At 44.1% G+C, this 24617-nt stretch overlaps 1 protein-coding gene across 4 annotated transcripts in view; it reads right to left on the bottom strand.

Annotated features, from left to right (window-relative positions):
* The window catches only part of ASIC1 (acid sensing ion channel subunit 1), a 219432-nt gene extending 206837 nt beyond the window's left edge, over nucleotides 1-12595 (bottom strand). Inside the window, exons 1-2 of one of the 4 annotated variants that reach the window (XM_061615235.1) lie at nucleotides 12539-12584; nucleotides 4338-4735 (exon numbers count right to left, since the gene is read on the bottom strand). In XM_061615235.1, the coding sequence (XP_061471219.1) occupies nucleotides 4338-4702 (365 nt within the window). In that variant the 5' untranslated portion in view covers nucleotides 4703-4735; nucleotides 12539-12584. Of the gene's footprint in view, nucleotides 1-2170; nucleotides 2246-4337; nucleotides 4736-5054; nucleotides 5314-12538 lie in introns of those variants that run through there. The other 3 variants (XM_061615234.1, XM_061615240.1, XM_061615239.1) reach the window with 3 other exon arrangements.
* Nucleotides 12596-24617: the final 12022 nt, after the last annotated feature.

Below are 24617 nucleotides of genomic sequence, written 5' to 3'. Positions count from 1 at the left end.
CTCTTCAAGTACATGAAAGGTTGCCACACAGAGGAGGGCCAGGATCTCTTCTCGATCGTCCCAGAGTGCAGGACACAGAATACTGGGCTCAAGTTGCAGGAAGCCAGATTTCGACTGGACATCAGGAAAAACCTCCTGTTAGGGCCATACGACAATGGAATCAATTACCTAGAGAGGTAGGGGGCTCTCTGACACTGGAGGCATTCAGGAGGCAGCTGGACAGCCATCTGTCAGAAATGCTTTGATTTGGATTCCTGCATTGCACAGGGGGTTGGACTTGATGGTCTTATAGGCCCCTTCCAACTCTACTATTCTATGATTCTGATCTCCCCATTGCACAGATGCGTCAGCCATGCTGCTTCTCCACCGGTCCACATGGCTGATGGGGACCATCCACTGCAGGAGGAGCAGGGGCTGGGAATTCAGCCTGGCAGGCTTCCTGAAAGCAGGAGGCAGGTATCTTCGTGCAAAAAGATACTTGCCTTATTTAGGGATTCCTTTTGTTGAACTAGGAAGAGCTGCTGTGTTGACATATCATTCTGCGGGACCCTACTGCTTCATGAGAATCTTACTTTGCTTTAAACCAGTGTCTGACATTTAAGGCCTGCAGTGATGAAGTATCAAGAAGCCAAAAGAGGATGAGGGTCCACAGGATTTCTTGTGGTCCAAGGGAGGGAGTCAGTATCTTACATAATTTTTTGCCCAACTTATTGTAGTGTGGTCACCAACTTGGATGGCTTTAAAAGGAGAGGCACAGAAGGATATCTGGAGGCAATGGTGCAGCTGGGTAGTTCTAGAACCTGGACTTATGGTCCTATGGGAGGATCTCTCTTTAGGTAAGGGGTCACCAACATGGTGCCTGCAAGTGTATACATGCCCATGGAGGCCTTCCCTGGCGCCTGCAAGGTCCCCTTCCCTCCTATTGAAATTAGGCTTGAAAGAAGTATTCTATTGTAGCCAATATAACAGGTTGCAGTGTGTACTTGGTTGTGGTGCCCACAAGTTTCTCAGGTTTGCAAATGTGCCCACAGGCCCCCCAAAAGTTGCCAATCTGTTTTAGATAGCAATGTTTATTACTTCTCTTAGTGCAACATGTGGTAAATCAGCTCTGTTGTGTTTGGGGGGCCCTTCCGCTCATTCTGCTGGGTAGGGCCCTGTACTTCTGCCCCAAATCCTACCCTAATGGCATCGCTGCCTGGAGGCCTCCCTCAGGAAAGAGTTGCCCAGATATGTATGGAGTGTAGCAGATCTACACTTAGGTTTATATCCCCCAGTAGCACAGGATTGGCTCACTGGGCTCACCTGATTCCTAGGACCAGGAGGATTCTAGGCTATGTACATAACAACATTAAGAAGAACCGTCTGGATCAGGCCAATGGCCCATCTAGTCCAACATCCTGTTCTCACAGTGGCCAATCAGTTGACCACGAGAAGCCACAAGCAGGACCTGAGTGCAAAGAGCGCTTTCCTCTCCTGCGGTTTCCAGCAACTGGTATTCAGAAGCATACTGCCTCCGACTGTGGAGGCAGAGCATAGCCATCGTGATACCCTTATCCTCCACAAATTTGTCTAATCCTCTTTTAAAGCCCTCCAAGTTGGTGGCCATCACTGGCTCCTCTGGGAGCAAGTTCCATAGCTTTTCCATATGGTACTAGTGTGTCCTGACCCAAACAGCTTGCGGTTAGCCTCCCCTCCTACCAGTGGTTCAGGGAACAGGGAATCAGTATTTTACCCACAATGCCTGTTTTAAATAAACCATACTTTCTGAGATGGTTAGAGTCAGCCACAAAACTATTCATATATTAATCAAAATAAAATAAACCAAATGCTTCATCAAGAAATCTCAGATTCGGTTCTTGGCATAAATAAGACAAATTTGACAATGCTTGTGCACATTTGCTAATTTTGCATTAATATGATTAGTGGAAGGAATGTTCTGAATCAGATATTGGTTCATAATTTTTGGACAGAGCTGTGCAGTGGGGGGGAGGGCAGAAAGGTGCAGGAGGGTTATATGAATAAAGTTGCCCAATGGCAGCAGAGGGAGCAAGACGAGCAGTTACGAAGGGCCTGGGAACTCCATTATTGGCTTTGCACAAGATCTTACAATCATTAATGCTAGATATATGAAGTTGTAAAAGTTCTATCCCCACCCCACATGCAATATTACCTGCTATGGTTCTCAGAAGGCAAGATTCATCACCAGATGGCACATTTTGCATGGAGAACCATGTTAGATCAGTGTGATGGGTTGCATTGCACAAACATGCACACACACACACAGATAGAGCGAGCGAGCCTGCTGCTTCTCCCTTGTAAACCCCACTTGCCAAGCAGTGATTACCAAAAAGAAAAGAAAAGAAAGATTTACTTATTTTACCTCTGTGGACCAGGAAGTAAGAAAGCCAACCCTCACTGGCTATTAAAAACAACAACTACCAAGCCCAGTCAAAAACTGTGAACCTCTACTCCTAAGACCTCAAACATCTAGAGAGACTTGGAGAAAAAAAGCCAGGAAGAATGGCATCCTGTTAGCATCCTGTGCCACTAAAGCTTGCCAGACCATTTTGATTTGGCCACTACTGGAAATATAATGGATTAGATAGACCATTGGCCTGACCCAGGGCAGCTGCTGTCTCTACAAAATGACGAATTTCAACTTATAGAATGTACTGGCACAAGTTGTGGTAATGGCCATTAGCTCAAGACAACTTGGGGGAAAAAGGATTATTAGACAAGTGCGCAGAGGAGGTGTCTATCCACAGCTATTAGCCCTGATTGCTAAATAGAGCCTCCATGTTCAGAAGCAGTTATGCCTCTCAATAATAAATACCAACGGCTGGAAACAAAATACCATGGGAGGGCTACTGCCTTCATGCCCTGCTTGTAAGCTTTTCAGAAGCATTTGGCTGGCCACAGCTGGAAAGGGAACTCTGGACTAGAAGGGCCTTTTGTCCAATCCGGCTGGCCTCTGCTTATGTTTCTTATCTGTTCGACTGTATGGCGCTGTAGCATTTCATTTCAAATAAGGAACAGCCCATTAAAGTAAAGGAAAATGGGCCATTCTGTAACATTGCTTTTTTGTACAACCCAGGATTCTGGTGATCTTTCTGCTCAGTCTGGGAGGGAGAGGAGAAGTGGCAGGTCAAAGAATGATGCACCAGATATAGCAGATTCCACTTGGCCATATAGAATGGATTTACATTCTGCATCAGAGAGAGGCGAGACCACCAAAACAAGCTGGATTCTGGGCCATCCAGACTTAGGAAACCATGCAAACTTAGCAACAAAGACTTCTTCCTCCCTGTTAGGAACACAATTGGATCCTGGTCACACCGCTCAGGAGTTGCAATTCTCTACAGCAGAGGGCAGAAAGGTGCCTAGATGGAATGCGGTGAAATGCACATGAGGGTTCTTAGGGCTCATGCTCCTGAGTACTTAACAGCAATCACTAAAACAAGCAAAGGGTGGCCTCAGCTGCCAACAGTTTTGCTCCAGACATGGCAAAGAAACTCCCACTGCACAATTCCTATGCAGTTAACCTTCCAGAAAACCGAAACAGTGCCTTGCCTTCTCAGCCTTACCTTCCTCTCACAAGATCTGCACACAAGACTGTCCATAGGTCTGAGCTGCAGTGGCCTTATCTCTGCAACTTCTTGCATGCACCTGCATGGAACTCCCTGGCATTGTCCCTATAATGCTGCCAGGGTGGGGCCTTTTTCAAGCCCTGTCTCCTTGGTCATATATGCCATCCTGTTCCCATACGGCTCTATTAAGGACCAGGAAGTGGGTGTGTGAGAGAGATGAGGCAGCAGACACTGAAGCATGGAAAGCTGCACTGTACAAATAATACCGTCAGAAGCACAAGAGGTGCTTGCAGCTATATCCACAGGATGGGAATACATGGATCTTAAAGAAGTACGTGAGGAGAGCAATGGAAGGAACATGATCAAACAAAGGATGCATGGTGCACATTACCGGGGGGCAGATTGCTACATGAGTGTTGCATCCACATGCACTGCATTTGCAAGGAAACATGTGCAGGGAGCTATATGTTGCCCAGGAAGGTTGCACGGCATATGGTTGTATGTGTGCATAAATGCATGTGTGCCTGTTGAAGTGTGTGTGTATGCTGAACTCTGGGAACTATGTACATGGCATGCTTTGGTGCACAGATCGGAGTCCCCCCCAACATACACATACATGTCAGGTGTGCATCATGCGTCAGATGCAGGTGCATTAACTGTTGAATGCCAACCCACAGCGATGCATCTGGGCATCTCACTCTGTACTCCAGTGTGCAGAGAGGCACTCCCCTGTCGCCACCCCTGACCTACCTGCTATTAAGCAGGGCCAGCAGCTCCCCGGCGTGGTACAGGTCATTCTTGGTCACCCGGCTGAAGCGAAACTCATTGAGGTTGCAGAAGGTGACGGCAGGGAAGGTCATGTGGGAGGTGGCCACCTCATCCAGCTTGGTGACGTGGGGGTAGCGGAAGTAGTACTGGATCCTCTCATTGCATTCAAAGACCAGTATGGCCAAGGAGCCCAGAAAGCAAAGGGTCCATAAGACCCGCTTGGCAAAGAGGCGCTCGTAGGAGAAGATGTGGGACAGGCCATGCAGCGTGGAATTGCTGGCAAATGCCTCGATGCTGACCGGATGCCCGTTCTCCACCTCCTCTTCGTCCACCTTCAGGTCCATCATGGTTAGGGCTGGGGCAGGGAAGAAGGAGCCGCTCTGTAGGGGTGGGGATGGAGGAGAAAAAAAGAACTCTGGATGATTCCCTGGCCAGCTTGGACCATCACACCTGTCTTGGCACAGGGCGAATCCTCCCCGCCCCGCCCCAAGCCATTGTCGAGGAAGAGAAGATCTGTTCCGAGGCTTTCCTCCCTTTCTCGTCATCTCCCCTCCCCCGGCCCGCTTTTCCTTGTTCTCTGGCCGCCCGGCGCCCATCACCGCGGCACCCGTTCTCCCAGCTGCCCTTTCAATCCGGGCCGGTGGGATTGCCCCACCATTTCCCTCCCGGCCGTCCCCCTTCCGTGCCGAGCATCCAAACCTGAAAGCCGGGCCAGCGTCGGCAGCCGGGCGGGAGGACTCGGCGGAAAGGAGCTCGCCGGCTGGCCGTTTGGGGCTGGACGGAGAGGCAGGCGCAAAGTCGCGGATGGAGAAGCCAGAGAGCGAAGGGTGGCCAAGCCAAGGCGGCACCTGGCGGCGGCGGCGGCAGCTAGAAGGGGGACCCTGCTCTTCCTCCTCCTGCTGCTTCAATCTGTGGCTCGCTGGAATCAAAGAAAGGCGATCGTTGCCGGAGAGCAGGCAGTTGAGCCACTAAGCGGCGGCGGCGGCTGTCTCCCTGCCAAACACATGCATCCTCCCCTGGTGGCGAGCGATGCTGTTTCTTGCGGCGGGCGGGGTGGGAGACACACAGAGAGCGAGAAATCGCGCCTCGCTCAGAATCAGAAGGAGAATCCGCAGGAATTCATTGCGGCCGAGACAGCGGCAGGGCCCAGCTGGGCTCGCCCGGAGTCCTGCGAGAGACCGGTGGCGGCTGCAGCGGCGACGATGTGTGTGTGTGTGTGTGTGTGTCAGCGCGCGCCTGTGCGTGAGGAGGAGGAAAGCGGCTCGGAGTGGCGGAGGAGCCCAATCTGGGACTGCAGGGTGGCTATGTATGAGCGCGCCAGCAGCAGGAGCTGTTGATGCTGATGTCGTGAGCGTGTGTGTGTGTGAGAGAGAATCAGAGTCTTCCCCATTCCCCGCAGCAGTCTCAGATCAACGTTTTGCTTTTCTCTGAACTGATGCCAAAGTCCCGCATCGCTCTCCCTCACGCGCGCACCGAGGGGCCCAGTTCACACAACCCTTCCTCGCACGTTTGAAGACAGCCCACACGAGCTGACGGGCATGAACGTATTGTTCAACCGCTGCTGTTGCTGTTTGCAAACGCTGGGACACACGCTCAAATGGCTGTTGGCAGCATCGCCGGGATAGGTCCAATTTGCACCATCCTGCAGGGTTTGCTCTGCTAGGGGCTGTAGCCAAGTCTGCTTACCTGGTCAGTGTACCCGTTTGATACTTATCTCGCACATCCACATAGACCAATCTGGATGTGGCTTTCTTACATTCTCTCCTCACTTTTATAGGCGTATCCATGACATGTCCTAAGGGTACACCTCAGCATAGAATATGCAAATATGCCCTTTGGCTTCCAGGTACAAAACCTTTCAGCTTTTGCTCTGTCTTCTTCTTTCGGTGTACAATGGAAAGGGTGTTCTTTGCTATAGTGTTAAATGCCAATTTAATGAGAGGAAGAGCCATAGCTCAGTGGCGGAGCATCTCCTTTGCATGCAGAAGTTCCCAGGTTGAAGACCCCTCTCTTAAACTGTAGAGAGCTGCTGCCAGTCAGTGTAGACACTATTGAACTAGATGGGTTAAGGGTCTGACTCATGATAAGGCAGCTTCCTCTGTTCCTATGACATCTAGACTCTCCTTGGACAAAACCCATAAATGAAGCTATGGTCAGGAACACCCCCAGATTCAGGTCCATATCACACTAGGCCAGGGGTGGCCATCTTGTCGCCCTCCAGATTTTGAAGGGACTCCAGCTCCCATCATCCCTGACCACTGGCCATGCTAGCTGCGGTATATAGGAATTGGAGCCCAACAACGTCCAAAGGGCCAGAGATTCCCCACTTCTGCTTTATCCAGCCATGAATTCAGAGGCTGGAAGGGCTTTGCTCAATGACCAGTTTCTTGCCGTACTGGGGAGCTGAATGAATGAATATTTATTGTTACGGTTCTTAGACCAGCAGACAAAGATACAAAATGAGAAGTTAAAAACGAAATAAGGTTTGATAATAAAAACAGTTAAAACAATTAATCCCAAAATAGTGCTGGAAGTAAATTCCTGTTGAGGTCAGTACTATATTAGTGCTCGGTGGTCAGAGTCCTTCTGCAAAGTATGGCCGCCGCACAGAAGCTTGCCACCTTGGCGGTCACTTCTAAAGTGGCATCCGATAAAAGAAATTGGACATAAAAGGCCTCATCCCGGCCAGGGATACTTTGCAGGATAGGGGTAATAAGGGCAAAATGTAGATCGCGGTAAAAGGTACAATGGAGAAGAGCATGGTCAATTGTCTCGATTGCCTCTTCACTGCAAGGACAGAGCCGCTCCTTAACTGGAATTTTTTAAAACTTCCCCTCCAAGTAAGCTGAAGGTAGAACGTTAAATTTAGCCCGGGTAAAAGCTATCCTAAATTTTGGTGTTGTCAAGGTAGTTAGATAGCAGGCAGCGCTGAATGGTTTTGAATTGAACCTGAGATGGGAGTGAAGTGCAGCTCGCGTTATGTGATTTTGGATATCGATATCCATAAGCCGTTGGAAAATTAGGGCTTTTGCTTTGGGATGTTCCAAGGTAGAGATCGACAAGATCAAAAAGCCTAGACTGAGCAATTTGTCTTGCAAAGACTGTTTCGAATTGGACTGGAAAGAATCCGTCAATATAAGTGAGGTAAGGCCGAATGGCGTGAATAGCATTTTTAACCAAAATGTTATCTTGCTCATCCAAATACGCGTTTCTATCTGGAGGGCCCCAACTTCTAAACGAAGAATGTAGTTAGGAACACAGCTCGGTATACCAAGAAGGGAGTGTAGAAATCGGGTTTGGACTGACTCAAAAGGGGCATAGGTGGAATAGGTGCAAACTTGCGAACCGTAGAGCATCCGGGCGATGACTTTTGCTGTAAAGATGTGAATTGCTGAGGGTACATACTGGCCACCTTTTGAATAAAAAAAGGAGAGGAGGGCTTTCGAGCTTTTTGGGGCATTTAAAATAGCTCTGCTTGCTTGGTGGCGCTATGAACCGGACGAATGGAACATTAGCCCGAGGTATCTAAAAGTAGACACCTGTTCAACTTGATGGCCATTAATCTGCCAGCGGTGGATAGTCCTTTTCCTTGAAAAGACTAGAATCTTTGATTTGGTGTAATTAATTAACAAGAGCTCATTCTGACAAAAGGAAGCGAGCGCACGTAGAAGCTGTCTTAGCCCAATACATGTTAGTGATAGCAGAACTACATCATCAGCATACATGAGGATGGAGAGAGGCCTTTGCGACAGTCTTGGCTGATGGGAGCAGTGCAGAATAAGATAGTCAATCAAGGAATTGATATATAAGTTGAACAAGGTAGGAGCCAGAATGCACCCTTGTTTAACACCTTTGAAAGTAGAGTATAAGGCACCACGGGTTTGGTCATGTATTTTTCTGCCAAGTGTTGGAGGACTAAACAATGGTCTATGGTGGAGCGATTCGCTCTAAAGCCAGCCTGTTCTTCAGCTAGGATATGGTCTTGGACTATCAAATCTTGTAATTTCTCAAGTAGATGTTTAGTATAGAGCTTGCTGATGATATTAAGGAGGCTTATAGGTCTATAATTAGATGGATCATTGCGGGAGCCTTTTTTGTAGATTGGAATTATTATGGAAAGGCCCCAGTCCTCCAGAATGCAGGCCGTTCTATCAATGGAGGTGAATAGGGCAGCCAATAATGGAGCCCACCATTCTGGGAGGGCTTTAAATACCTCAGCGGGGATGTTGTCTGAGCCTGGGGCTTTGCCTGGTTTCAGAGTATGTATAAGGGAAAGGATTTCCTTAGCAGTTACTTGTGGCCATTCAGGATATTCGTGTGAATCTATCAGAGGTAGATGATGGCCGGAGTGCTCGCAGGCATAAATCTCAGTGAAATGCGCTTCCCAAATGTTCACGGAAATGTAAAAGTCCAAATTAGTTGAGGGTTTAGGCCAACCTCTTGCAACCAGTTTCCAAAAAGCCCTCGAGTCCCTTTGTTTAGAGGCTTTTGAGAGAGATTGCCAGCTTTCCTTTTGTGCAAGAGCCTCTTTTTGTGCAGTTAAACACTTATAGGCTTTCTTCAGTTGCAAACAGTCAGCAAGCAGGAGTTGAGAATTATTGGTTCTATATAGAGTAAACTTGGCTGATAGCTTTTTTTTAAGGCCAAACATTCTTTGTCAAACCACAGTTTGGATTTGCCTGTGGGATGATGGTTTTTATTCTGAAATTTGGGCATTAAATCTCTCTGAAGAAACAGGATCAGTTGATGGAAAGCATTGAGGGCAGTTTTTGGAGCTACCGCCATGGATATGATTTCATGAAGCGCAAGGAGTCTGGGCGAATTTAATGTCTCCTTGAGGTCCTTATCCAGCGTGACCAACCTATGGTTTGGGCGTACTTCGTACTCTTCATTCAGAAGAGGCTCCTGTTTAAGATGTACCGGGTGGTTCCCACAGTGCACGGTGAGGGCAAGAGGAAGATGGTCACTTTCGGGCCAGTTGCCCACTTGGCATGATAAGACAGCGTGATAGAAGTCACGAGAAAGCACAAAATAGTCAATCGTGGATGTTCTCAGGCCCAACAGAAAGGTAAATTCACCGTTGGTATCACCCTTTGTGCGGCTGTTAGCAAGAAGTAAGTTTAGGTTGTTCAGCATCAGCATAAAGTATAGTCCAGGATAATTAAATCCTTTATCTTTTGAGTATCTGTCCACTATGCCCGAGAACTGGTCTATTATCGGCAGAGCCTCTTGGAAATGGGAAAAAAGGGCTTCATCACTTGGACCAATTCTAGCGTTAAAATCCCCAGCAAGAATCACCAGGGCCTTAGGATATAAGATCGATAATTTGTCGATATAGGCTTTAAGTTTTGACATAGTAGCCTTAGCTGAGGTCTTTAAATGGAGGGGAGGGAGATAAACATTGAAAAGTAATAAGGACACCCAGTCAAAATTGATGAGAAGAGATAATGCAAGCTTCTCCAGGGGGTCAGGTCTGAGAGTAGAAATTCGGAGCTTAGTAGAAACCAATATGCTTAGACCACCCTCGGAGCTGGGGGTAGCTTCGAGAGTAAAGGTTGTGAAACTGTTTAAGTCCGGTCCCTCAGCCGGCCAAGTCTCTTGTAGCAGGATGATGTCATGCTGTTTTAAATATCCCAAGAAAGTCTGATCTGCCGCTTTGTTCTTCCATCCCGAGATGTTCCAAGATAAAATCAAAAGTTTGGAATGGCAGTAATTTGCTGGTTGTCAGATCGAGACTGGGTGAATAGAGGATGAATGTTTCCTGATGGATGGAGAAAGAGCTGGAATATGATCAGCCTCAAGGGAATCAATTGCGTCAAAATATGGATCAAGCTTGCTCACATTTGATATAATTGGCTTGTGCGGATAGGCTGCCTTGGTATTATAAGCACCAGCTATCTGAGGAGGTCCTAATTCATTTGGATCAAGCCACTTCATAGATGTCCAGGACAAAGATACGGACACAGTTCGAGTTTTATGCAGGACAAGTGACTGATCATTTGTGGTATTAGGACAAGCCGCCTCTGGGGGTATAAAGTTCCGATCGTCGGTAGTCTGCATAAGGCTGGAATCGCTGCTGGGATCAGACGGGCCCAGAGAGGCAGTCTTTAAATTTCTAGGATGTTCATTTAGTATTGACTCAGAATCATTTCTAGTTTCAAGCTTTCTCTCAGTGTGGTCCAAGGACGGTTGAAGCCTCCTTTCAAGATGTGACTTTAATGTGTGAAGTCATGAAAGGATTTCAGTTTGGGCCGGTAGAGATAAGGCAGAGAAAGATTCGAGTAGGATCTTTTCCTCTTCAATAAGTGAGTCAACATGGGCGTTGGACGCTGGAATAAGCCCATTCGTGACCATTAAGTTTAGCGGTTGACTGGAATGAGAAGCTGGATTTTGTAGATGTAAAAGTGATTCCTTGGACAACTTAGTCTCAAAATCGATCAAATTAACTTCCAGTTTGGTACTGGAGGGTATCCTTGTTGTGATTTTAGGAAATGGCGAACAAGAAAGTAAAGTTTGAGGCAGGGTGAGGTTCTCAAAAAATCATGTTATCAGTAGGCCACTTGCCGCTAGCGTGTTCCTATTTTGTAATAATATAGAGGCTTTACTCGGATGGTTAAAAGTCACCACGGCATGTGCGTTGGTGTAATTATAGAACAGATATTCCACCTGTCTTATGTCTTCTATGGTCAGCCCATCTTGGATAGATCCTTCAAGGATTTTCATTAGATGGATTTTGTGATCCCTTTGTGTTAAGCGACCCCGTATCTTGGGGTAATTAGATAAAACCAATTTGCTGGGGTTGAGTGTTAAATTCCATCGCTGTTTTCCCTCACTCTTCAGGGAAGCTTTTGGTACCAAGAGGGCAGATGACCAAGGATCTTCCTTATTAGATACTTGATTTCGAGATGAATTTTTTGGCAAGGGAGAAGGCGAAGAGTCAGCAGGACCATATTGAAGGGAATTTGTAATAGGAGATCTGTCTGGTCCAGGCTTGGACGAATATATAGCCGGAAGAGATGTTTTTGGCTTAGAAGGAGCATCCAGAATCTTAAAAAGCTTTTCAAAGTTCATTTTGCTATAAGGATGGCTCTTGGGGTGTTTAATATTCTTGGACTTTTTAGACAGCTTTGCTTGGACACTACGAGTTTTAAGTACTCTGCCTTTGGATTTTGTATCTACTCACACTTTGTCTCTTTTCATCTTTCTCCCGGGCTGAGTCTAGTTGAATAAAAGCTTCAGCCAGTGTAGTTAAGAGACAGTTGGTTTCAGTAAGGAATGTTTTAATACACTTGAGGTCGCGTGATATCGTATTGAGCCAAGACTCCAATTCCTGCGGCAGAGTTTTAATAGGCATGTTTGTTGCCTTAGATGTCTGAGATAAGATGGGAGAATTCTGAATACAGTTAGGTGCTTCAACTGAATAAGCAGCTGGATCAGAGTTATGGCTTGAAGACTGATCGAGTCGGTCAGCTTTATCATATTTCAATAGCATCTTGGCTGCCTCATAAGGAGACAAGTTCTCAGCCCATGCTATTTCCTGAGCTAAATTTGAGGAAGAAGGCTGGTTGCTGATGTTATAGTCACTAAGAAGCAGGGCATCAGTATGATTCAGCGACCAATTGGCTGCAGGAGAGAAAAGGGAGGGGTTTTTAGCCCCTTCTGCTTTAGTACGATTCCTGTTGGTTTTTGGATCCTTAGGGGGGGTAAAACTGAGTTATTTTAGGTTGGTGAGCATGACCAGTGTGGGAAGGTAGCTCAAGAGAGGGGGTAATTCCCAAGTTTTTATAATCCTTCCTGGTGAGAACCATTGTTGAGATGTTACAGGGCTGTCTCTTTAAAATAAAGGAAACCTATTCTTCATGGATGCAGAGAGGAAACAAAGTTATTAGGTTACAAGTCGTAGAAAACCAGCCAACTCAAAGCAAGTCGAGGAAAACAAGGGGGAGCATCAGCGAGATAGCTTTGAAGTTCAGAGTCTTGATTTAGTTCAAAGTACAGCCAGGCCGGAGCAGATAAAGGGGGGGGGAATAGAATGCTATCATAGGGAGAGCAGTCTTGGGGAAGGGAATCTTCTGAAGTCAGCTAACAATAGTAGGCAGCATGTTCCAGCCCAGATAGTATAAAGTAAAAAGTTGTTAGTCAGCCCTGGACTGATAAAAAAGTATTAGGCTTTTAGTTCTTACTTCGCAGAATCTGGAAGATAGAAAACGGAGCTCCTGTCTTTGGGTCCTGCTAGGTCGCCATCTTTCCTCCGTTTAGCTGTGTTATTCCTAAAAGCACCTGCCCCAGGACTAAAAGCTGAGAGTAAGCAGCCAGTCCCTGATGAGTTCTCATCTAGCAGTGAGAAGCACTCACTGTGCTGTCTGTCTCTTGCTGTGGTCAGGCTGGGCTCTGTCTGTTGCCGGAGAGCTTCCTTCGTGGCAATCAGCAATGGTCAGCAATTCATTGGAAGGAAAACACTGCCTTAGACCCTTGAGAGCACTTGATTAACTTCACATTATTTCCTGGAACTCAATCAGAGCTGTCATTCATATCAACATGCAACCACATCCAGTCCAATAGAATCAATGAAAGGAAGGAGGGAATTAGAACCAAGAGTGCAGGATCCCAGCCAGAAAAGAAGCGCAGGGCGAGGTATACAGATGTTTCCACCCAATCTTTTTTTGAGGGGGTGTGTCAGGCTTTCCAGCCTGTATGTAGGATATTCTGCTGAAACACGTTTCACAGGTTGCTTCCTTGCACAGCTGCGCCTGTAAAAGCATAAAACGTGCATGCATTAGCACACTGCTGCATTCTCAGCTTCTTTTCTGTGCAGATCCAAGATTCCTATTACCATGAAGAAAGCGCTCAACTCATGTGAAAATCAGGCCCTGGGAATTCTTGCCTCCTACATCCCCTCCATAAAAGCAGCTGCCCCCATTAAGTAAACAACAAACATGAACAGGCCTGTTTGTGAAGGAAACATCTGTGCCTGCTGTGCTGTGCAGCCTTTATATTGTAATTTTCAAAGCTGCACACTAGTTCTGCCTGTCCTGTTCCTCTGACCCAGTGAGGGGCATCCTGACTCTCTCCTTGCCTTTGGCAGAATCAAACGGGCATCCCAAGGGTAGCTCTGATCCTGCTCTAGCTGATGTTGCTTGAGGCGGCTGCATGTTTTCAGGATGCAAGAAAGGGTATGATTCCCAGCTATAGGGAAGATGGAATTTTGCAATGGACTGGAACTCAAAGCAGGGGCTAGGACCCAGGAGTCCTAGCTGTCCCTCCCCCCACTCTAAGTATTAAGCCGTACTACTTCCATTTCAAATTGTGGAGCTGAACCCACCAAGTGGAGCTATCCACCCAGAGAAAGGAAGCTTTGCAATACCAGTTCTCCCTGTGCTAACCACTCGGCTCTTCTTCCTATGTCAGACAAAGTTTCCCCCCCCTTAGATCAAGTTGTACACATCAATATCCAAGCAACCAGTGAAATGCAGTCACTGGGAGGTGGGAGCATGTTGAAGGAAGCGTCTGCTGTGTGAGCTCAGGGAATATGGACAAAAACGAATCTATTTTGGGAGGCACAGTTCAAACTTTTTATTTTATGAATTTCATTCTGTTCCTTGCAGAAATCAATGGAGCCAAGGAAATGAACTGAGAGCCAGGGAGAATGATTTGTTAACGGCTCCCTTGCGAAGATGTTTGAGAAGCAAATGGTGGTCTATGGTAGGGATTATTGTTTGATCTAGCTGCAGGCATAACTACCTTATGAAAATGTCCGTTTGCCCCATGGAGCCTCTGTCCTCCTCCTCCAGATCTCTTAATTACCTGCCTCTCACCAGCTCTTCCTTTCACATAGCCCTATTCTCTTTTCCTGGTGCTTCATAAGGCCCAGATGTCAGGGGGTTAGTGCTCCCCCCCACGCCATCTCTCACAGGAACACATGAGGTCAGCAGTGGACTTTCAGCACAATCTCACTGGGATTTGTATGGAGGTGCTGATGCATGAACTGGTGCTGGCATATGCCCATCCCCGGAAGATATATGTTACTTTATTTCTGTTTTCTCTAACTGTAGTCTTATTTGGGCATTCAGTATCTGTGGACACTGTTGCCCTGCTCACATGTAGATAGCCAGTTGTGCATACAACAGTAAATGTGGAAGCTCCATGTAGAAGTACCACATGTTGATCAGGGACAGAGTTTGTATATATATGTGTATTGAGCATCTATGGATGCTGCATGCTTAAATAGGGTAAGTCAACACTATTTATTGGTAAAATTAGTCATGTTTAGCTGAGCATAGCTTGCTCTGCATTCTGTGCAGCATGAGTATGTTTACCTGAGAAAAAGCAAGCTTTTACTTTGCTTTGAATCACTGAGACTTAGACTTGGTTTCAAAATAAGAAAAAGACTGCTTTATGCATAGAAATACATGCTCGATAGGAAAGGCTCTAGTTCTAGCTAACTAACTAAGCTGGAGGCACAATGCCTAAGCTTGGACATTGCCCTTGTGCTTCAGGGGAGAGAGACAAAAGAAGATGTCTGCTCTCTCTCTCAGTTGGTCTGAGAAGAAGGAAGGAGAGGATGGAAGTGAGGTCAGCTCCCTGAGTGTATCAATTTACAATGGAAGGAAGAAGGTAGAGGAAGACAGGTAAGGACATGCAGTCTAGTCAGCTGGAGAACCCCCTCTCTATCTCCCCATGTAAAGAGAACCGAACAGGAGTTGTTCTTGCCACACTTCCAACAACAGGGACTAGGGTTGGCAGGTCAGAAGCATCCCAAACCCTGAGACTTCAGGGGCAGGCCTGAGGGATGTCATGGGGGTGGGCCCTAGCGATGTAACAGGCTCCTAGTGATGTCATAGGGGTGGGCCCTAGTGATGTCATTAAGCATGATACATTAAGCATCAACCACAGTTGCTTGGAGCATACCACTCAAACAAAACAATTATCTGATTGGAAATTAAGATAGAAATCTTAGCTAAATGTGGGTTTTTCCAGGTCCAGCTGAAGTGACAGGATCATTCCTTCTTACCTGCTTAGAGAGCCTGGGTAAGGAACATTTAATCTAGCCTACTTGCTTCTCGCAAGAAGGTTTAAGTGCCCTCAGGCTGGGCCAGTTACCAGCACGACATTGTATGCAGAAAGCCTAGTGTTGTGGAGATGTTAGAAGGGAGCACTCAGGAGAAAAGATTAATGCCCTGAAGGTTGCAATTCTAAACATAGGGATTACTTAATGACTAAGCCCCATAGAAATCAACAGGATGTACTTCTGAGTAGATATTCTTAGGATTGTGCTATTGGTAAAGCTTGACTAGGGATGCTCTGCAAAGATATCCATATCAAAGCAGGATTGGCAACCCCTTGCCTGGAATGCCCTGCCTGCCTTTTAACGTGGCTGCTCCAAACTTTTTTACAGACTTGAACCTTCACTGCAGAGAGAGGTTTGAGAAGTGAGTAAGAGTTAACAGTAGCTTGGGAATAACAGCAATTGCAGCCACACTTCCCAATATATGAATTCTCTTTTACCACTATTGGGCAAGAAACAAACCATCATGCATCATCATCATCATGAATAACGTGCATCATCAATGGGTTTAAGGGGGTTGAGCTGACCACATGGAACCACTGTTGTTGCTTCTATGGATGTAAGGGAGTAAAGTCAGAGGTAAATGCAATGCAAATTTTGTTGTTGTTATGTGCCTTCAAGTCATCTATGACTTGTGGTGACCCTATGAATCAGCAACCTCCAAGAGCATCTGTCATGAACCACCCTGTTCAGATCTTGTAAGTTCAGGTCTGTGGCTTCCTTTATGGAATCAATCCATCTTTTGTTTGGTCTTCCTCTTTTTCTACTCTCTTGTTTTTCCCAGCATTATTATCTTTTCTAATGAATCATGTCTTCTCATTATGTGTCCAAAGTATGATAACCGCAGTTTCATCATTTTAGCTTCTAGTGATAGTTCTGGTTTAATTTGTTCAAACACCCAATTATTTGTCGTTTTCACAGTCCATGGTATCCACAAAGCTCTCCTCCAACACCACATTTCAAATGAGTTGATTTTTCTCTTATCCACTTTTTTCACTGTCCAACTTTCACATTCATACATACAGATAAGAAATACCATGGTCTGAATGATCCTGACTAGTGTTCAGTGATACATCTTTGCATTTGAGGACCTTTTCTAGTTCTCTCACAGCTGCCCTCCCCAGTCCTAGCCTTCTACTGATTTCTTGACTAGACTGTGATGATTTCCTAAATGCAATACCATACCAACCACAACAAGATTCCTATGAGTAAGACAGAAAACTCAGCATCCCACAAACAGTCAGCGTTCCTAACCAAAACTAAAAAACTCCTGGCAGCCAGTCGGCCAAGGTCACAGAAATCCCCATGCAGCACAACCTGACCCAGGGACTGCAGTTAGTGCAGAATGCTGCGGCGCAATTGCTGACATGAGTGACACCCTATCAGCACATAATAACTCTCCTCTGAAATCTGCTCTGGTTGCTGATTTGCTACCAGGCCAAGTTCAAGGTGTGCTTTCCATGTTATGGGTGACACATAGTACTTGTTCTGCTCTGGTAAGAAATTGATCCTTTAGCGTGGCAGCATCTACACGTTGGAACTCCCTGCCTATTTACATTAGGCAGGGGCTTCATTGTACTAATTTTGGCACCTGCTAAAAACATTTTTGTTTAGTCAAGTCTACCCAGGCATGTAGAAGGTATTATGTTTTTTATCTGTTTTCAACTCATTGTTGGTTTTATTATTTTGAATGTTTTTAAATACCTGTCTTTAACTGTTTTTGTCAATAATTTTATTGTTTTAATTCCTTCTATAAAATACATATATAAATTTTGGAGACACTTTAGCCCTTCGGTCTCTTTCCTCTTTTAGGCACAAAGGAATCTGCCTTATACCAAGTCAGGCCATTTGATACCATCTAGCTCAGTACTGATGACCGGTACTAGCATTGGCTCGCCAGGATTCCAGGCAATAGTCTCTTCCAGAAATTGAATTTTGGACCTTTGCATGCAAATCATGTGCTCTACCACTGAGCTACAGCCCTGTTTAAAAAAGTATCTTTTAAAATTGTTCTTTTCAGTTCACTAATGAATGCACAGCATACTAGGACAGATCCACACCATGCATTTAAAACACATTCACCATACATTTGAAGCACATGAATCTCATCACAGAATCCTGGGAACTGTAGTTTGTTAAGGGTGGTGGGAACTATAACTGTGAGGGGGAAACTACACTTCCCAGGATACTTTGGGGAAAGTCATGCACTTTAAATGCAAGTTGGATGTGCTTTAAATGTATTATGTGGATCTGCATTACTTCATAAAAGTTGCCTGCATATGAATCATTTTAATTAAATTTTAAGATGGAAATAAGCTACAAAGTTTACTGGGTGGCCATGCACCACACACCATCTCTCAGCCTAATCTGCCCCCAGGGTGAAAACAACAGAGGGGGACCATGACCACCCTAAGGAAGAAGGGCACACTTAAAATTTAGAGGAAAAATAATTTGTAAATCACAATTTACAACTATCATGTGAAATCAGATACAAACAAGACATAATATGAAGAAATATTTATATAAGCATGAATGTCAAAGTTGTTTATTATTTACACAATCTCTAAATATATTTATAATGCAATCCTATGCATGTTTACTCAGAAGCAAATCCCAGTGTATTCAATAGGGCTTACTCAAACAAGGAAGCATGCACAGGACTGCAATTCAATGATAAGGAACTTCACTCACCCAATCCAAAATTCAGAACGAATTTTACAGCAGTATTTCAGCAACTTATTCAGAATGGATGGCAAGAAAATATTTGGGATAGAGGTAATTCCCATCAGACTCTTATTATATGACTATGGCTTTGACAGCAAGATTATTATGGAATACTGATAATGGAAGATTGGATATTGAAATTACTGGACTTAACAAGACTACTGAAGATGGAAGATGGAAAATGGAACTAATAGAGATAATAGAACAATGGCTACTGAAATTACTGAACCTAACAGATTCTGATGTGATGGATTAATTGAAATGTTTATTTTGACTATGGTTATGACAATAAGATTATCATAATTAGTAATGAGATGGATTAATCGATATGCTTATCTGGAAAAAAAAAATTGATAGATATATTTCTTAAAGAATTGAAACCTCTCTTTGACTTTTTGTGGAAAGAATAAAGTAATGTTTATGAGATTTGATGATTAAGTAAGATAACTACTGGAGGAAAGTGATTTTATAATATGACTTAAGAGACAGGATTGCTATATATTATAGACTTATAACTGATTTGATCTTTGACAAATGGGAAGTCAATATTTTACTCTTTATTTTTTATTTTTGTTTTTTTTTTTTTCTTCTTTTCTTTTTTTCTTTTTGTTTAACTATTTTTGATTTTGTTTTTTGTCTTTGAATGTTTTATGATTTTGTCTTGTATGTTTTATGAAAATCTGAATAAAAATTATTGAAAAAAAAAAAAAACAAAATTCAGAATCATGCCGCATTAAGCTGTTCTGCAACTGTGTCATATTTGTTTCATGGTTATTGGATTTTAAATGGATTTATTTCTTGCTGTGAGCTGCCTTGGTTTCCAACCCTACCTCACAGGGTTGTTGGAAGTATTCCATGTACACACACACTGGAGATGTAAAAATACACACACCCCATATAATAGTTTATTTTCAAAACCAGTTGGCCATTGCAGAACATTTTTTTAAAGTATTAGTTTCCTTCCAAATAAAAGCAGTGCCACCTAAGAAAGCCCTGTCTAACTGCTTAAAAAAAGGATTGGAGGGAGAGAGAAAGGTTTACAACACAATCCTTTTCTATGTTCACTCAAAAGTCCCACTGATTTCCAGCACAATCCTAACCGTGTCTACTCAAAAGTAAATCCTGCTGAATTCAATGGGGTTAACTCTCAGGTATGTAGAATTAGCATTGCAGCTTTACTCCCAGAAAAGCTTCATATTGGGAAGGTTTTCAAAACAGGTTATGAATAAGAAAAATAAACTGCCCTCTTCAACAGTCCAGTAAAATTTAAACTTGTTTGACTCCATAATTAGAAAAGTATAACACTGCAGCATGGACACTTTTTAAAACTTCTGTTCAAAAATTATTTGAAATATAAAATATATAATGTGCCATTTTTGCAAGTAATTAAAAAACACCTGCATACACACTTTTGTTATTACTGAAATTGTTTACTATGTATGCCCACTAAGATCCTGCTGTGATCTTCTGTTATAATGCAATCCGTGCATGTTTACTCAGAAGCAAATCTCCATCCTGTACAGAGAAAGTACTCTTTATGCTGCTGAAAGCTATATATTTATTGAATTCCTGATGTGAGACAAGCAGGAAAAGGAAACTGTTCTCAGAACTTGAAATGGGGTTTATATATTGCCAAGGGCCAACAAATCTTGTCAATCACCAGCCTGACTTCATTTATTGGCTAAAAACCTGAAAGGGCAAGGATTAGAGCAGCCGGTGCTAACAGAAGTTGTGGCAGGGGGGCAGTTGATGTTTTGGTTTATATCTTTTCAACCAGACCACCTAGAAACTTCATTTTTAAAAAATGAAAGCTAAGAGTCTGGAGATTAAGGTGACTCACCTGGAGACCCAGAGAGGACCCCCAAAAACCAGAGTCTCCAGGCAAAATCCGGTCACCTGGCAACCCTAACAGAGACTCAGGCTAGTAGTTTTAAAATTGTGTATTCCTCTTTAAATGAGCTACCAGCTATGGTTGTATCATGACTAGAGGTGTGAAGGTCCAGAAAGAAACCGGAAAAAAACGGGGAGAAAAACTCACCTCCTTGTTTTGTCCACCCCCCATTTTTCAGAAAACAAAAACAAAAAAAGCTGGGGGGGAGGAATTTAATCTATGTTAGAGACCATCACCACATTCTGTGATAGTGAATTCCGCAAGTTAACTGTGCACTGTGTGGTTTGTCCTACATCTCTCACCACTGGGATTCCAACTTCCGTGTGTTCCAGGCTGGCTCTATACCCAATACTATATACCCATGCTTATATGGCAATGTGCATGTGTTGTGATCCCCTGATTGCACTGTGAAGGTAGCTGACATCATGTACAGAATCCAGCATCCTAAGCATTTCAACATTTGTTGTTAAAGAAGCAAGTTTCTAGCTCGTAAATTGGCAAGGACAGGCTTGAATATCCTGTATGTGAGAAAAGTGCTGGCAAAATCTTCAAAGCCAGTGGGGAAGGGCTGGGGTGCAAAGAAGGGCTGAGCAGGTCTGAGGATAGTCAACAGGTAAGGCATGAAATTTTAGCATCTAGCATCTTTCTCTGCACCTTCCTATGACTAGCAGAAGCCAACAAATGATACAAAATAAGCAACTCTATTTGAATTTGTTTAATTCATAGAAGCTGCTGACTTTGTGGTTTTTCTTGGCATGGAATTGGCTCCGAATTTGAACCTCCTTTAGCGAGCAGCTCTGCTTGCATTTCCTTTCCACTGATTATTTATTAGATTTCTTATTGGCCATTAAAGTTCCAGAGCTTTTCTTATGCTTACAACAATCTAGAAATACAGTGTTAGAATCAGTTAATCAGTTAAAACAATTTATAATCAGAAGAATAAGGAGGGTATATATCAGGTGTCAAAGATCAGGGTGAAGAGGTGCGTCTTCTGCATATGGTGAACACCTCCGTAGGGAAGGAATTCCATAGTTTGGGTTGAAGATGAAATGATGTGCAAGGTTGCTTAGTGAGCTCATGCCTGAACAAGGATTCAAACCCAGATCTTTGAGGCCTATGTTGACCCACTGCACCCAAATCAGTGGCATTCAATGTAATGCTAGGTTCTGTCAGTGCAAGAATTTCTCCTTGCGCAACAGAATAATCTCCTCCTCTCCTCCCCTTGCACCTACCCTAAATCTGTTCTGGGGGTTCCTCCAGCACTCTGGAGCAGATTCGGGGACAGCATGGGGCCCATGCTGGGGGGGGGAGGAGAGGGAGAAATCCCATTGCACTAGAGCTAATCCTTGCGCTAGTGCAAACGGTTAATTGAACACTGTCCTATGTATTGTTGCTATGCAGTCTGTTCATATACTATTAAAGCTCGGACCTCAGCCTCTTTTCCCAGGGCCCAACCTGCCATCACACATCACCACTAAAGTACTGGCTCTGTTTTGTTTGTTTTTTAAGATTTTTTTTTTTGCTTTCAGGAACAAAAGTATAACCATTTCCCACAAGTGATACACTTAATGAACCTCATTTGCCAAGGCCTGTCATTGTCAGTTTGTTGATTAGAGACACTTGCAGAAGAAAGGGGCAGACAGTCTTTTTGTCCCCCCCCCTTAGGATTCAAGCTGTAGAGTTGTAGACCAAAGGGGAGGCATTAAGAAACTGGCAAATGGATGGGTATGAGGTCTAAGGAACCGCTCCTCAAAAGTAGAGTCCTGGCCACATTCCTCCCATCCTGTTAGGCCTGTTTCATTCTGGGAACAAGACAAGGGGGGAATGAGCCAAGAAGAATTCTGCAAAAGAGAAAGGCGAAATGAAAGCCGAAGTGAGGTCCAGCCATTCTGTTCTCTTTTGTTCTGTCCTTACAGATGATGGGAAAAGAGCAGAGAGTGTTAAGAGTGGAACCAATATCCTACGCTAGCAGTGGGAAGAACAAGGTGACTTCTGACATCCTGATTCTAGGCACATTTGTTTGCGTAAGTGCCATTTTGTTTGCTCGGACTTATCTTCCTCCGGGCCTGTTCATCTCAGGAGAAAGAGCTCTGGGCACAAGACACTCTCAGGTCACATTGACACCATACATCATCATCATCATCATCATTATATTTCCATTTTTAGACTGCTTACTATCTGAAAGATCTCAAAGCAGTTTACAATAGTTTACACAAGGTACAATAAAAACCATATCAAATCAATTTACTAAACAAAACTCACGAACAATATCCATGTACATAAACACAATATAAATGTCAAAGAGTATTACAAGGCAGTATAATATAAATAACAACCAACGTAACATGTACGTATGCAACCACTCACCAAGCACTACCATCATTCACTACCTCGGACATATAAATCAACCCCTCATACATCAACCACCCACATACAAAGAATGACTATCAAGCATACACATGTAAGATACTCTCCCCATCTCTGAAGCACTACAGGACTCATATCCCACATCTACAGAAAACTCCTCTCTCATCTCTCACATGAGAGGAGCTCAGTTCTGTACCAGAGCAGACTCTCACCCTGGGGGATATAAAGCTTCTTCCACCTACTCACTCCCACTACATAATCATAACATACATGGTAATACACAACTTCAACCCCTGATAAATAACTATTCAGCCCTGGCCATCAAGATCATCAGATAGCTTCGGCTATGGAGCAGTATATACATGTAATTAATTAATTAATAAACGTGACCGTGAAGGTCACCATAAACTCAAGTTGTTAAAGCCAACCAGTGGTTTGCTATTGCAAGAGATACTGTTTGTAAATATTATGGTATTATCATTGGTCCCTTCACATTGATAGCACCGTTTGTCCCTGTGTGGTATACGCAGCAATGCAGATTGTGCACTGCGGCACTGACCTCTGTTGCTGCTGTTACTTTTGAGGAAAGTGCGTGAAAGCCCAATTCCCCTCAGCTGTGCTTGCCACAGTTGCTGTCTCTCAGACTGTTGCTGGTCCCTTTCCACTTCCAAAAGGGCTGCCGAACCCCCAAGTGGTGATAGCTGAGGGGTGAGGTGGTCTCATTCTCTCTCTCTTTCTCTGCCCTCCCTTCTTTTTTCTCTGCTCAGTTTGTTCAAACATTGTACAAACGCTGTTGTTGTAATCACCAAATAGAACATCAGTCCTACATATAAAGCACACATACCACTTTAACAGTTGTGGCTTCCCCCAAAGAATCCTGGGAACTGTAGTATAAGGCTGATGGGAGTTGTTAGGAGACCCCTCACAGAGCTATAATTCCCAGCACCCTTAACAAACTATCGTTCCCAGTATTCTTTGAGAGAAGCCATGACTGTTAAAGTGGTATAAGAGTCCTTTAAATGTATGGTGTGGATGTGCTATGTTATTGCTTTGCGAGGAATTTAGCACTGTCTGCTTGCTCTTCCATGCTCAGACTTTATACTTTTGTAAATAAACATTTTATTGCAAAAGAAGCTGTAAGTCTCCAGCACTCATTCCTCACAAGGAAACTGAAAATCTGTAAAACACTGCTTCTGGAACTTTCTTCTCCTTGCGTGGGAATTGGGAAGTATGAAACACTTAAGACCTGGCTTTACTTGGGCACCATTATTCTTGGGGAATTCTACCATTACACCTGAAATGATGCCTTTGTGTGGCAGGCCCAATTACTTAGCAGACCACACTCCTTTTTAGATGATGTGGGGTTTGGTGTTTTTTTTTAAACCCTCTCATCTTCAACATGTACCCCTGATATTTTTTATTTTCCAGGTGTTTCTAGGGCTTGACTAGGAATGTGCAACTACAACCAGTGGTGTGTTCACAGGCATTTTATATATAATATATTGGTGAGCTTTTATATCTGTGCTTTATGGTTTTATTGGGACTGTTTTTAATTGTGTATTTACTGTGAACCACCATGGAATCAATTTTTGATGAAGAGCGGTATATATATATATCTTAGATAGACAAATAACTATAGTCTGCTCTCAATTTCCTGTATGTTGTTCTATTTCCCCTCCCATTCCTTCCTTTAAATATATTTGAAATGGATCTAATACAAACTAATGTGAAGTGCCTCAAATGTCAATGGTGATGCTTGTTGATGATGATGAGAGCCAATGTAGTGTAATGTTTAAAGTGTTGGACTAGGACCTGCAAGATTCAGGGTCAAATTTCCTCCCGGTCCAGAAGCTAACTGGGTGACATTACTGCCTCTCAGCCTAATCTACCTCACAGGATTGTTGTGAGGATAAAATGGTGAAGTGGAGAACCATGAAAGCCACCCTGAGCTCCTTGGAGGAAAGGCAGGATATAAATGCAGTTACAGAGGGTAGCTATGAGAGAGCTAGAAAAGGTCCTCAAATGCAAAGATATACCGTTGAACACTAAAGTCAGGACCACTCAGACCACTATATTCCCGATCTCTGTGTATGGATGCAAAAGTTGGACAGTGAAAAAAGCAGATAAGAGAAAAATCAACTCATATGAAATGTGATGTTGGAGGAGTGCTTGGCTCATACTATGGACTGTGAAAAAGACAAATAACTGGGTGTTA

This window comes from Rhineura floridana, chromosome 3 (genome assembly GCF_030035675.1).
Source record: "Rhineura floridana isolate rRhiFlo1 chromosome 3, rRhiFlo1.hap2, whole genome shotgun sequence".
Taxonomy (NCBI): domain Eukaryota; kingdom Metazoa; phylum Chordata; class Lepidosauria; order Squamata; family Rhineuridae; genus Rhineura; species Rhineura floridana.
Note: the sequence above shows the minus strand (reverse complement) of the source record. Positions and strands in the feature narration are given on the sequence as shown.